The 15,637-nt window shown below is 31.2% G+C and overlaps 2 protein-coding genes across 6 annotated transcripts; one reads left to right on the top strand and one right to left on the bottom strand.

Annotated features, from left to right (window-relative positions):
- Nucleotides 1–1,399: 1,399 nt before the first annotated feature.
- Nucleotides 1,400–6,155, top strand: LOC137814703 (zinc finger protein CONSTANS-LIKE 13-like). Of its 5 annotated transcripts, none has more exons than XM_068617579.1 (5): nt 1,400–2,128; nt 2,731–2,892; nt 3,849–4,108; nt 4,670–4,773; nt 5,794–6,155. In XM_068617579.1, exons 1-4 carry the CDS (start codon nt 1,589–1,591, stop codon nt 4,764–4,766), a joined length of 1,059 nt encoding a protein of 352 aa, XP_068473680.1. In that variant the 5' UTR covers nt 1,400–1,588; the 3' UTR covers nt 4,767–4,773; nt 5,794–6,155. The 5 variants fall into 5 exon arrangements, with proteins under 5 accessions (XP_068473680.1, XP_068473678.1, XP_068473679.1 ...); XM_068617577.1 differs by having other exon boundaries at nt 4,670–4,781; XM_068617578.1 differs by lacking the exon at nt 5,794–6,155 and adding an exon at nt 5,139–5,722.
- Nucleotides 6,156–12,380: 6,225 nt separating this feature from the next.
- On the bottom strand, nt 12,381–13,866 carry LOC137814699 (CASP-like protein 1E1). The gene is made up of 2 exons (XM_068617570.1): nt 13,560–13,866; nt 12,381–13,043 (listed from the first exon to the last, which is right to left on the bottom strand). Exons 1-2 carry the CDS (start codon nt 13,784–13,786, stop codon nt 12,689–12,691), a joined length of 582 nt encoding a protein of 193 aa, XP_068473671.1. The 5' UTR covers nt 13,787–13,866; the 3' UTR covers nt 12,381–12,688.
- Between the last annotated feature and the right edge of the window lie 1,771 nt (nt 13,867–15,637).

Here is a 15,637-nt window from a genome sequence, read left to right as displayed (position 1 = left end):
AATATAAAGTTTAAATTAAAAAAACTCAATCAATAATCACAATAAGTAGGAAGAAGCCCGTTCTAAAGAAGTAGTTCAAATAAAATTTATAAATTTAAATAAAACAAATTAATTTCATAAATCTAAATAAAAGCATAAAATGAATATAAAATTATCAAAAAGGTAATGAATATTTTCGTAGGTTAAATATTATAACATTCCTACTTGCCATATTTATTATCTGCCAGGATACATGTGTTTTTATTTATTTTTGTATCCTGTTATGTTGGCTTATTAATTTTTTCTCTTCCAGGGAAACTTTTGTGAATGACGTTGGTTGTGTGAAACCATTTATGACACATCCGAAATATCTAGTAATTTTCTAAAAAGAATCATTTATTGTTTTTAAATCCTAAAATGAGTTTGGTTCGGTTAAAAATTTAAGAAGGTGGATTTTGGAAAATAGAAACCATTAAAACATTATGTTAGTTATATGTCACATCTATAAATAATTTTCAAAGTTTTTGTAAATTTATCAGAATTTTTACAAATATTCTCCACATATATTAGAAATTATGACATTTCATTCTATATAAATGAGTGCAAGTCTCATGAGTTACATTTATGGGATTGAGTTAGACTTAAAGTTCATATCGTAATATGGTATCAGAGTCATTTCGAACTTATTCTAACGAGTGTTTGTTGGCCTTATTAGGCCATCCGCTATCGGACCGTTATCAAACCTACCTAAAACATGTTATCCTACGCATATAAGTTGTCACTCTCGACGTGAGGAGTGTGTTGGAGATCTTAAATCGATTAAAGATTATAACACATTTCATTATATATAAGTAGATGTATTCAGAGTGATTTTATGGGATTGAGTTAAATAGTAATAAGATATTTAATTTTAAATTTTGTCACAAAAATGTTTTCTAACAACATGGAAAATTAAAAAAAAAAGACACTTATAATAAATATCGAGAAACTTCGTTGGTTCGTGAGTTATTTAACAACTGTTATTAGTCAAATCCAACTCTCAATCATAATATTAAATTAAACAATGATTAACGTACATATAACAATGATTCAGTAAAATAATAAGAATCTGTGATGAACAAGCACAAATATCTTTTAATTTGATTTTTATATTAACACTTTCTGTCAAACATGACCGTGCGTATGGGTCCCACTCTCTTAGGCATCGTATCTTCATCAAATCAATTTTTAATTAATAAATTAAGAATCTGCCTCAATACGTGGAAAGTGGCAATTAATTATCCTTAATCAGCACTAATCAAACTGTAGTACTATAGTTCAACAAAGAGTATGACTGAGTAACCAGCTTAATTAAATACTTAAATCGATAATTTATGGAGATAATAAAAAAAGGATGAGTTTAGTCCCAATCACAGAATTGATTTCAAAAGGACAAATTTTGTTTAAAAAAAAAAAAAAGTGGATTATTTTATAAAGTAGTTCTTGATCTCCAAGAAAAACAAATGATGAATATCCATCCATCAAGGTGTCTCTTTTCTAAAATCTTCCAACACCCATTCCCAAATTCTTCCCTAAACCCTCACTCACAAAACTCATCACCATCGCAGCCATGACCGCTGAACCGCCCAAACCAGCGCGACCCTGCGACTACTGTGGCCACTCCACGGCGGTTCTCTACTGCAGAGCCGATTCGGCCAAACTCTGTTTCTCCTGCGACCGCGAGGTTCACTCCACCAACCAGCTCTTCTCCAAGCACACGCGTACGCTGCTCTGCGATGCATGCGATGATTCCCCTGCCACCATACTCTGTTCCACCGACACCTCTGTTCTCTGTCAGAATTGCGACTGGGAGAAGCACAACCCCGCGCTCTCCGATTCCCTTCACCAACGGAGGCCCCTCGAAGGCTTCACCGGTTGCCCTTCGGTCTCCGAACTCTTATCTGTCGTGGGGTTTGGGGATCTCAGCAAAAAATCGCTGCTTTCTTCGCCTCAGGGAAGTGCCGCTGATGGGTTCCTCGGGTGTGAGATTGAAGGGCTTTCGGATTTGTTTGTTTGGGATGCGCCTTCTATTGTTACGATTGATGATTTGATTTGTTCTTCTGCTTCTTCTCATAGCTTTCAGGCCATGGAGGTTCCTCCCCTGCCTAAGGTACATACATGTATGAATTATGGAGGCAGAATTGCTGTAAAAAGATACTTTTTCTTTGAATTTCGATCTCGTGAAGTTCACAGGACTGAAGATCTGCAGCTAGTTTGATAATTGCGTAATAATGGGTGACTCGGGAGTCCTTCTACTTCCATCTTAGAGTTTGTTAGAGGGCTCGATAGTTGCTGTTAGTCCAACACATAATAAACTTGACAACTATTATCAACATATTGTCCGATGTCATCAAAGAATTTGGATTTAAAAGTTACCTTATGGAATGAGACTTGTCTTCCGTTTATATACAACATTTTTTACTTATTACATGTCAATGTGAGATATTTTGTTCCCTTGTTTGGGTGCTGAAAAATGGAAAATGCAGTGGAGAGTGAAAAATGTATTTGTTCTGAAACATGGTAGGATTTCTTGTTTTTTTTTTTGTTCAGGTTTTGTTTTCTGAACTTGGGATTGGTTGGTGAAGAGTGAAAAATGTTAACAATTTTTTTAATTAGTTGTGGCTGTTTTATGGGAGAGTGGATTATTCGGATGTGAAAAACTGTGTCTATTGCTACAATTTTAACTTGTTCTGGGTATTGTTATTGATTCAGAATCGGAAGGCTGCTTGTGGGCGACACAGAGAAGAGATTCTTAGTCAGCTTCGGGAATTGGCCAAGTCTGAGCCATTGGATCCTGAACAAAGTGTGCAACCAGGAAACTTGTCCTCGGCTTTTGAACGTGACGTGGAGGCTGATATCATTCCTTATCACGAGGTAAAGCTTTTACTTCACTTGTTTTGTACTTGTGTTTTCTAGTCAATGCTGGTGCTGATACATGACAACGGGTTCTTTGTTTTTACCAACTGTGTAATGCCTATCTGCATGTTTACAAGGGATGGACTTTTTTGTTTCTAGATTAGGTTTGCTTGTTTTAACATTTTGATTTTTCATATTAAAGTTATATATGTGAATTTTATGGAGACTATATTCGAATTTGTTAAATAGGAGAGAGTTACCTTACTTGTGATTGCGATTGTTCAATAAGAAATTACTCGCATAAAATTTTGATATCTACAGGCATCTTAACTGATTTGCAGGAGTGTTCATAAGATTAACCTGGGGGGTAGTACGATATTGGCACTTATATTGCTGAAAGGGTTTCGGTGGCAGATTCTCGGACTTCTTGTAAGATGTCTGGAGTCATAGCCGGGAAACATGACCGATGGCTTGATTTAGTCAAGCATTTGACTGGGTCTTATGCGAGGATTTTGCTCTTATAAAATGAGAATAATAGTGAAATATGACTTTTCCTATAGTTAGGTTGCATGTGATGTAACGATGGGTCATGAATCATACCCTGAATACACTTTAATTTGACTTTGACTGGAAAATAATTTCACCTCGTACATTTTTACTTATTTTGAAATTGAGTTCAGTTTCCCCTAGAGAAACTTATTTAAAGGTCCAGCATTCTTTTAATTTTGACTCCGAATTTTCTCTGTTATGATAAATCTTTCAAAACCTATCGCCAGCAACATCTATCTTGTTTTGTTATTTCCCGTGGCTGGCCTTAGTCTCTTGTCTTATGGATGGGCTCAATCATTTGGTTGCTCTTTTAATGGTAGAACCATTCAACGATGCCTTCTTCATTGTGCATGGTGTATGACATCCCTCTTGAAATTATTTAATTAAAAAAATAATTGTTCTGCCATATTGACTGTGTATTTCAGTGGCATAGAGAAAGCGTTGAGCCTATGTATCAAGTTGTTCCTCCGGACCCATCATTGAGAACTTATACTGAAGAAATTCTAGTTAAACAATCTACTTATGTTGGGGAAACCCACACCTTTGTCGACAAGGGAGGGAATCTATCCATTTCTCTCAACTCTGAAACCCTACCAACTACTCCCAAAGCTGCTGCATGTGAGTTAACAAGCCAAGAAAGAGATTCTGCATTATTACGGTATAAACAGAAGAAGAAAACAAGAAGGTATTACTATTACATCATCTTTTGCTTGCTCTCTGTGTGTGTATGTGAGAGGTATCTATTTTCTTAATTTTTAATACTTGCTGAGCTGCCCAATTTCTCATGTTAATTTCTCACTAGACCTTATTCCAAGTCTTTACCCAGAACATGCATTGTTATATATTGTATAAGTTATATTCATTTCCATTTTTACACAGGACAAGCTTTAAATCCTCTTAGGCATATGTTTTATAACAGTGGCCACAACCACAAGTAGAATTGTGGGATATAGCTTTGAGAGATAATAAGAATGAATCATTATTATCTGACTGTTTCACTCCAATATGTTGATTTATTGACTGAGAGTTCAGCTCAGACTTTTTCTGGAAGAATGCTCTTATTATTTGTTATCACCATTTACTGTGAAGTGTAGTTTGCTTCTGTAATAGGAAGGCCTTCTAATCTCCTTGCTATATTAATTTGTTGATTAATATGAATTATGAACTGCAAGCATTTGTGTGAAATGTGATCTTGTTGATTAGTATATAATTATTAAATTGACATACTTTATATGGAAAACAACAGATATGACAAGCACATAAGGTATGAATCACGAAAAGTTCGTGCAGAAAGTAGGGTGAGAGTCAAGGGTCGATTTGCCAAGATGGAGCAGGAACACTAAAATCATGGTAGGCTGGTATGACACCATAACTATAATTCCCAGCTCAAATCACATACATTATGTAACATGTCTCTTGTATTTTGCAAGTGACGCATCCTTGGATCCAGAGCTAGGATATTATATACAGACATTTTCTTGCAATATAGTTGACACTAGTCTTTTTATTATTCCCTTTGCACCATAATTGATTGCACCTGAGGTAGAGGAATAGGTGCAGTCTGCTGTAAATCAAAATCTAATTCACTGGGGTCTTTGGCATCGTGTTTGTAGAGTTTCTTGTGGACTTAGATTTTTGTCATGTTGATTATTAAATAATAATGTTGATGAAAAAACTTAAGATAGACTGTGGACTCCTTAAATTGGTATGAACAGGTGTTGAACATTCCGGGGGAGCAAGTGAAAGCAAGTTATACTTTTCGTAATGTTTGAATATTCTGAGAATGTGAAGGCTGAGTATAACAACTGAGAAAGTGCTACCTGAGGATTTGTGACAAAAAGAACACCTTGTATCTTATGCAATTTCATTGTTCCTTGTTCTGTCAAGGGGGATATGTTACTGGATCTGAACTCAGCCAAGTCTGCATGTGCTTTTCCCACTTTTAAATTTCTCTTAACAGAATAGTAGTTCTAGAACAATAAGCTCTGCTAAGTGTTGATTCAGCAAAAAGCGGGTAAATAGAAGTGTTAAGTGCACAAGCAAAGGACACAGACTGTCTAATTTATCAGACTAATTGTCTGGTAAATACTGAAGTATGTGTTGATGAAACAGCAATTAGTTCTAAAAATCTATTCTGTTCTGTCTTCATCCATATTGCCAGGTTATGTATATGTAACTTTCAGTCATAATTTAGTCCATTGGCATTTGATTGAATGCAATGCATAGGAGACAGTTCTTGTCTTATAGGAACCTTGTAATATTCAAAAAATTTATATATGTTTTGATCTCATCTTATAAATCTGATAATGTACTATCGTCTCTTCATTTCCATATCATGTCTACTTAAAGCATTGATATCGTGTTGGACAGATATCTTTAGCATTTGAAGTATATATGGAGCAGAAAAGATACATGAAGAAGGAGTCATTTTACTGGCTAAAGCATTCTTCTGTAGTTGTTTTAGAAACACAGTAGCTTGGATGATGTTAACGTTCCAGCAAAATGTAAGCTTCCACAAATTGTTTTTCCTTGTTACACATTAGAGAAATGCTAAAAACACACTCTCTGACGCATTCTTTGTCATTATAGAGAAAGTGTGTTTCTAGCACTTTTCTAACACTATGAATGCTAAAATGATATAGAGATGTAGAATATTAATTGTAGACATTTCTCAGACATTTACGGAAGTGTGAGGTGTATATATCAAAATAAAATAAAAAAAGTTGCGAGAATACTACACGACTCAGTGAATACCTTGGATTATTTGCCGGAATGCTATTGCTTTTAACGATCAATAGTTTTTCTTTTTTCCTTTTCGTTTCCTTGATAAAAAAAATCTTGCTATGTTGAAGTTTTCACTGATATGGTCATCTCACATCTAACCCATCTTGGTACTGTTTATGTCTGAGAAATGAAAGGAAAGTCCGAAGTTTGAGCATGATTGAAGAAAGAGGTGATACTATTGTACTATATTGGTTTTAAATCTTTGAACTAACTAGCTAAGCATAGAAAAGAAAAAGGAATACGAAGTTGTCCGAGGAGCTGCTACTGCTTACTGCTATCAAACAATTTGTACGCACTGACAAACAGGGCATTGAAGAGCGTAGTGGTAAGTAGGGCATGTGTCATTCTCTTGCAAAAAGGTCTTGATTGTGCCACATAAATAATGGTAATAAATATGCATAAGTTCTAAGGGAGACGTTAGTTGCAGATGGGTTGGTTGAGTTATGATTATATTCATGCATGAACTGTGCATCGTCGTGGTAGGTGCCACACTTCCCAAAGTGAAGAAATTTGTTGGTCCCCACACGTTTTGGTCCCCTTGGCAACTACTGCATATATGACATTGTCGTCTTCCTATATGAAAATATCCTACGAAATTAGCAGCCAGTGAGGTCTCTTTCTAACGTTTCTCGAATATCCCAATGGGCTTCTTTTTACCTAAAAAAAACACATTCAATAATGGAGCTACGTTGAGGCAAAGGTTTCCCATTGACATGGAACAGAAAACAAAGGATTTTTGTTTTGCGTTGTTTTTTGGTCCAGTTAAAGGAAACATACAATGAGTGCTTCATATGCGGTGTTGAAGTTGAAAACTCAATCATAAGCCAATGTTTGAAATTAGATTCTTCAAGTTTACCTATAATACAATAACTTAAATCGCATTAATTTTATTTTTTTATAACAGCACTATAAAATGTAGGAGCAAAATAGCTTGGAATTGAGAGGCTTTATTGTTGTGAATACCTTTTGGTCGGTGATCTGAAAATTCTTTCTATTAACAATGAGTGATCTGAAAATTGTGCATTAATATCACACTATCAAAGTCTTCTTCTTGCTATGTTTTCATATATGTTCTTTCTCTAACCTTTCTCAGTTTCTCAAATGCCTACTTAGCCTAAAATATTGGTCATGTTCACCGTTTCAACTAAAATGTATTTCATATTACTCATTGTGACACTCTATTTAACATATATATTTATCCAAAACATAGTAAGTTTTATTATCATGATCTATTCTAAGTTTAACTCTTGAGATTGCATATCCACATGTTTGTATATAAAATAATTATAATAAAAGAATTTTTTTAATATGGAATATTAAATGTTTTTCAAAAAAATTGTATTAACTATATTCTAACAAAGACTAACACCTAGTCTAAATCATGGTTTTGATCAACATCACATATATTATCTACATGATTTAGATCATTAATGAAAGAAAATGATATATATTATGCTCATTTACTCAATACCAACAACTCTAATCAAACCAATTCAAATTCAACATATCATACATCAATTCAATCAAATATATCATTTTAAATTTATATATATATATATATATATGCATAATATAATTTTAAATTATTTTCATCTATTTATATATAACATTTTTTAATATTAAAATATATCAATTTTATCGTTTAAAAGTTGTTTAAGTGATGCAATTTATATTTAAGTAAAATTTAACAATATAAAAGCAAATTAGTTTTTGTCAAAAATTTTAGCTTAGCAAATTTTTTTACTTAAGAAGTGAAAATCTAGATTGAGTGAAGATACATTAAATAAATAAAAAATTAAATATTTTTGCCTTCTTTTTACTTGAGTGATAGTATCTTGTATTGAATAAAAATATACCAAAAAATATCAAAACATTTTAAAACTCATCTAAAATTGTATCGATTCAAAGATTAACAAGTTTAAACAACATTTTACATCTCATTAATGCTTAAAACTTATGTCCTATGTGGGCTTTTTCTAGTTGCAGCTTGCGAGAAATATGACTTGGGCTTTAATCCATTGTAAGTTGGAGAAGTAGACTGTTTTTTCCTGCACCTCCATATTTTCTTCTGCCACTTCCATACACAACATGAAAATATATTTTTATTCTTCTTGTGTCACCCTATAGAGTAGTTTCCGGATTATGTAATCTGGAAACTCATTTGAAAAAAAGACTTTCGGATTACATAATCCATAAGCTAAATAAGACTTCTGGATTATGTAATCTAGAAAGTAATCATGCATATGAAAAAAGGCTTCTGGATTATGTAATCCGAAAGCTAATTAACAATTTGAAAAATGACTTCTGAATTACATAATCTGGAATGTTATAAAGGGACATTTTTGGAAATTCGAATATTTATGGAGGTGAGAGAATAAGGTATGGAGGTGCAGGAAGAATCAATCGGAGAAGTATTTGTTTGGCCCAAATTACACATGCATACTGGGCTTTTACTTTTTGCGCCCCATAATGTCCATTCACAAACCTATATAAGGGTGAGTAAAATACCAAATTGTCCCTAAACATGTTGTTTGTCCTTCATATGTTTTCCTTTTCTCTCGGTGCTCACTCTTCTCTCTTTTCTTGTGTTTCATTTTTTTAGTTGTGTAATATTTTGAAATTCATTTTTTAAGATTTTTTTAGAATGTGTAATTTGGAAATGATCTTCAGATTTCACAATCTCAAAACTATTTGCAAAATTTGATTTATAGATTACAGAAATCTATTATAAATTGTAGAATTTAAAAATTAAATTTGATTTAAAAATTGTGTTTCAAATTATGCAATTCAAAAGTTAATTTTAATTTTGATTGAATAATTTGAAACATAATTTTTACTTTTGATTGTTCATTCTGAAAATAAACACTTTTTACTTCGAGATTCTTCTAATTACATAATCCAAGATGAACTCCAACCCAAAAACAATACTTACATTGTTTGAAAAAAAAAAAAAAACTGAAACAACTACTCATCTTTAAGCTTAGTGATCATCACTTTATCACTTTAGATCAAATAGTGTCAAAATCTACCTCTCAACACCTCCATCTCCTCCATGAGCTCTCCACACCAACCTCAACAAAAACCAACAATGGCATGCCTACTCCATTGCCGTATAATAAAAATAAGGGTAATTTGGGTATTATGAATTTTATGGAGTGCACATGGGAGTTATAGGGTGGAAAAAGAAACAACATATTGATGGCTGCTTCTTCCTGCACCTCCATACCTTCTTCTCTCACCTCCAAAGATTTTCGTATTTCCAAAACTACCCCTCTGTAATATTCCGGATTACATAATTCGGAAGTCATTTTTCAAATTTGTAATTAGCTTCCGGATTATATAATTCAGAAGTCTTTTTTCAGATGCATGATTACTTTATAGATTACATAATCCGAAAGTCTTTTTTAACTTCTGGATTATGTAATCTGGAAGTCTTTTTCCAAATGCGTTTCCAGATTACATAATCCGGAAGTTATTCTATGGAGGTGGCACAAGAAGGATAAAAATGTATTTTTATGTTGTGTATGGAGGTGCCTGAAGAAGATATGGAGGTGCAGGAAGAAACAGTCCATATTGATTATGGAGAATGAAGCCCAATAATTTGTAAGGCTAAAGATGACCCATCACATTTTAAACCTAAAGGAGGGAATATTAATATATCTCTATTTTTTTAACTCATATTTTGTTATTAGTTAAATTTCATAAAAAAAAAATTAAAAATAATCACATAAGTACGGAGACAGTGAGACCCAAGGAAAAATATATTTTTAAATAAATTCAATCGCATAAAAGAGTGCATTAAAAAGTGTATTATTAGATAATTTTTCTCTTCATGGGAACATAGGATTTTTGTGCAAATTAACTATAATTGAGATAAAAAGCCTTAACCTTAGTTCATTTCATTTGGGTGCGTTTTAAAGATAAAGACTTTTTGTAATTGATTTTTACACAGTTGTTAATATTCCTGAGTTAATATTTATGGCTTTTGGCAATCTATGTAATCATGAGTGAGCGTTTGGCAAAGAGAAGTGTGGTTAGGTAAAAAATATTGATAATTTTATGCTGATTAAATAAAAACTTACTCCTTTAAAGAATTAAATAGTGCAAAAATAGGTTAATATGTATTTGAAATTTATTATTTATCATTTTCTACTTTTATTTATTTAAAACAATTCATATAAAAATGGGTTAATAAGATTTTAACTTTGTTATTTATTTTTATTTATTTTTATCTAATTAAATTAGGAAATACAATAGGCCATGAGAAGAAAATACAGGTATTAGTATACTCATTTTTCAAATAAATTTTGTATATATTTTTTAAACGACTATTATACTCTTAATTTATTTGCTATTAGATTTTTAAAGTTTAGATAGTTTTAATTTTTTATTGTTATTTGACATTACAAAGAAGAAAACATATATTCTTTAAATATTAAATTATTTGTAATATTACTTTTTTTTATGTTATTTTTCCTTTATAAATGTTTAATAAATATTTTGACAAGTATAAATGTATGTATATTCGTTATTCCATTGAATATAAATTTGTACTTAAAAAAAAGTATATTATAATTTGTATCATCTTACTTTTTGTTCTTCCTAAAATTTATCTTTAAGTTAATTTAAGTATTCTATGCTTGAAATAAGTTCAACTAATACTTATGTATATAGAAGTTTATTTGTAAAGTAAATAACATTTAATAAGATTTTTTAAAATACCGAAATGGTAAGTAAGAATTTAAGATAATAAAAATAAAAATGATAAATTAGGAACTCATACATTCAAATGGCTTACATGGATTTTTTTTTTAAATGTTATAAACAAGCAAAATAATGGCTCTATTTTGTTGTTTTTTAAATTTAGTGAAACAAAATATAGATCATAACTTATCACTTATCGCGTAGCCTGCAAAACACAGTGAATGGAGGCAACGCGCGATCAATCATGTTTCAGACAATTTCTTAGGATTATATTGCCATATGGATTTTGCCATGTGCCCCCACTCAATAAGCTATACTCCCTTCCCATCATTCTAGGGATTACAGTAATCATGCATTTTACTACAACATCTTCCTTCTTTTCTATTTTCATCTCACATATCATTATTAGATACACAAAATTATAATTCTCCTAAAATAATAATAATAATTAGAAAGTGAATTTTAAGTTAAAAAATCGAGACTATATATTATGAATTGTTTGATAACGGCCCGATAGCAGGTGGTCTGATAAACCTAAAAAATAATCGTTAAAATAGACTCGAAATTACTCTGATATCATAGTAATAGGGTGAATTTTAAGTCTAACTAAATCTTATAAAATCGACTTATAAGATGAACTTTGCACATACTTATATTATGAAATTCATAATTTCTACAGATTTCCAACAATAATGAAACAATGCTTCCACTGCAAGAAAATCATGAAATAGAAACCAATTTTTAGAAACAAAAAATAATTAGTTGCTATAGTGACTAAATTATAAACTATTTTAGAGACTAAAAATATTTTATTTTCTGAATTAATTTATATTATTGTTAAATAGTTTTTAATTAAATTGGTATCAAATTAGCTACCAAGGTTTTAACTACCAATTATTTAGATTCTAAATTTGGTAGAAAAACCTTGTTGCTAATTAGATACCAATTTAAAAACCACTTAACAATAATAGAAACTAGTTTAGAAATCAAATTTTTTTAATCTCTAAGATAGTCACTATAGCAACTAATTATTTTTAATTTTAAAAATTAATTTTTATTTCATGATTTTCTTGTAGTATTCAATTAGTACCAAACTTGGTTAAATAATGTTCTACTCAATGTCTAAATCATGATCAATGATTGTTTTAAATTGACTATTTATGTTAATTTTTGACATGAAGGTTTGCATCCTTATATATATTAAATATTTTTTTATATATTATGAAATATCTTGTTATATATTAGGTTTACATCTTTTTATATATTTATCAAATATCTTTATCTTGTGAAATCTATTCCGTATATTAAATTTATATCCTTTATATATTTATGAAATATCATTATTTATTCCATATGAAAAATATGATTGAAAAAGTAATATTTATGGGGCAATGTTAGTTAATGTTAGTTAATTATGATATATGAATATTATTACTAGGAATAGATTAATTTGAGTTGAAGAAGGAAGGTGGAGAAGGTTTTTTATATTGATCTTGGGTAGCTCCACGTTACTGCATACCTACTTTTCGAAAGTGAAAGTGGCTTTGTGATGCCCTCAGAAACAAAGTAGCAGCTACCTATATTTACTGTTACTGCTCTTAAATAAATCGACCTACCATCTGCCAAACTCTATTCACTACAAACAAACGAACCACATTCAATTTAATCACTACACCTATATTTTTAACTTCAACTCTAACCAAAAAACACATTCACACAACAAAACCCTTTGACACTACAAATATATATATAAAATAGTTTAACATGTGATGAATATCTAGCTTCTTGATCTGTAATGGAGTTTGAGAACAGAATGCAGCACCAGCAAGAGAAACACCGTGGACCCAATAATGGAGAGGACCAATGCAGCTGTCACGTGGCGGCAATAGGCGTCAAAGACGTCGCACACTTTCATCCATTGCGCGTGCGTGTTACCCTTCTGTGCTATCACTCCCACTGCACAAGCTGCACCATTGGCTGAGAACAACAGTGCCATCAACACAACGTCTAAAGCGGTTACCACCAAACCAGTCACATCGCTTTTTCTTCTTCTGCTGTTTCTTGCCATCACTGTTATCACCAATGATGCAGCTGCATATGAGCATGCTATTGCGTTTGACACCACGAAAAACCTGTTCCAGATACTCATCTTAATTATTAATATATTCTCGGATCGCAGTGGAAACAAAAAAACCAGTTACTATATCTAAGCTATATGACATATTGGGTAACAGTTACTCCAATTCTGATGCATATTTCTGCATAAAATGAAAGGGAAAAGAAGTTGTTGTTTTAAGATTTTTTTTCTTAACTCTCTTAACTAAAATCTAAATATGTACCTACCTCTTTACTGAGCAAGCAGTATATACAGAAAGAGTGTACATAATTGTTGGTTGTTGAACCAAGAAAAAATAACTATATTTATACAACATCTGACATGAATTCATGCTTTCTTTGTCAATTGCTCTTTTCATATTTTTCTTTCTCATCCAAAATCTTCTCCAAAAATAGAATGAGGTTTAAGACTTTTGTTTACAAATAACTAGATATTTAGACAGTGACGATTAATCTGTAATTAGATATATATATAGAGAGAGAGAAAATAATAAAAAGTAAGTAAGTAGAAGGTTATATATATGAAAGCTTACACCATAGCAGACAAATATTCCCACTTAGCAGTGGCTTTGAATTGCATCTCAGCGTAGGAGATGAGTTTGGTCTCATTGTCGACAGCAACAACGATGGTTGCAACAAGAGTGAGTGAGAGGCCGAGAAAGCGCAGCAAGAGATCGTAGGGTCTTTCTTTAGTAGGGCTCTCCACCACCTTGACATCACTGTGCACTCCATCCACGTTGGTCTTGGTTTGGCTGCTCATAACTGGATCTGGTGGTGCTGTGAGGAAGCAAAGTGATGTGAGAATGTGTAATTTAAAGAGGAGTTGTGTTGTGGGAATGTTATGAGATATGATTTAATAAGGAGAAGATGTATGAATGAGAAAGGTGGGGAGGTTGGAGATGCATTCAAAGCAGCTCGTACGGCCTCTGCATATTTATTGTCATCAACTATACTCATATGTGTTTTACATGGAGAGTCATCCCATTAATGCTATTGTGTCTTTCATTCATTCATAACCTTCTTCTTTAAGTTAATGCTAACCATTCCATCTCTAATCTGGGTATTTGTTAAATACATGCACCTACATTCAAAGATGTTTTTGGATTCATAATAATATACACACCCTCGTGATATGAACAAACCAAGTAAATAACAACTGCTAAGAATAGAAGAAAAAATATCTTTTTATTGAAAGGGTAGTCCAAGAAGATAAAGAAAGCTTGAAAGGTTGTAAACTAATTTTACGGATGAGTTACACAAGTTATGATCCATTTGTTTAAAATACATTAAGGATCAATGATTAATAAGATTAAGCTAGACAACTAGGTAATATATATCCTTAATCACTATATGTTAATATCAATCTAAAAATTACACATTTATTGTACCGAATAATCGAACGTCAGAGTACCTTTTGCAAGTGTTCTTCCAGTTAACAGAAAAACTTGAACGAGAAAGGACTACTTTATCGAAGGAGAAGAATGAAAGCTCAAGAAGGAAGAGTTAGCTAAACAAAGCTTTATCGAAGGAGAAGAATGAAAGCTCAAGAAGGAAGAGTTAGCTAAACAAGGCTGAGAAGTGGAAGAAGAAACATATACCAACCGATCAAAATAAAAAAAAATTATTGTTTAGGATTTATTGTTTATTGTGATTCTTTATTATTCTTTATTATTATTTATTATTTTTAAATCTAACAAAGGTTATGATTAATATTACATGTTAGAAGGATTTGCATTCCAAAATATTGAATGGTAAAAAATGATATTTAAATCGACAAAAATAATTATGGCAGATCGTGTTTAAAAATAATTATTATAAAAATAGTCAAATTTATAATTACGTTTGCTTTATATTTCTCATTTTATGTTCTAAATATAAATTTTTACCAAGTATTCATGAGTTATTTTCTTACTTGTCGTATATGGACACCTACACAAATATCTTATTAATGTTTTTTTTTTTGTTTTTATCGTTTTCTTTTTATTACCTTTCACATTTATATTGTGTGCATGGATATTTTTGTGGTCGTATCCTTTCCTTTTTAGCTTTTCTCTCAAGACGTAGATATAGAAAGGAAAAAAACAAATATAATAAAGTTATGTGACTCATAAAGGAAAAGAGTTATCAGTCAAAAGATATATATAGGAGATGTCTAAATACGTATGTAATTGTCTCTACCATCTATTTTATAAAGCACCTAAACATCTCAAAGAATTGAATTGTAACTATTCAAAATCTCTACATTTTTAACAACTAAACTTAAAATCTATATTTAATAAGATTGTTTGGCATTTACATCTATAAATTTCATTTTATAAACCAATTTTATAAGATTAATTTAAATTTAAAATTCATATTTTTTAATAAAGGTGACTAATAAATAAAATCATACAAATCAATAGAATTACTTTTGTTAAATAAAATATCATTATCACTTTTTTGTTGTTTTTTGGGTTCCAAAAGAGCTATAAACAAATACTTGTGTTATTCTTCAGTAGATTCTTCTTCATTTATAATATAGGGAAATGATGAACTAGAGTTATATACAATTGATTCTTGATGTGATAGGTTTAAATATAAATACATATAATAAAAAATAAATTTGTAATTA

The sequence above is a fragment of the Phaseolus vulgaris genome, chromosome 1 (assembly GCF_000499845.2).
Source record: "Phaseolus vulgaris cultivar G19833 chromosome 1, P. vulgaris v2.0, whole genome shotgun sequence".
NCBI classification, from domain to species: Eukaryota; Viridiplantae; Streptophyta; class Magnoliopsida; order Fabales; family Fabaceae; genus Phaseolus; species Phaseolus vulgaris.
Note: the sequence above shows the minus strand (reverse complement) of the source record. Positions and strands in the feature narration are given on the sequence as shown.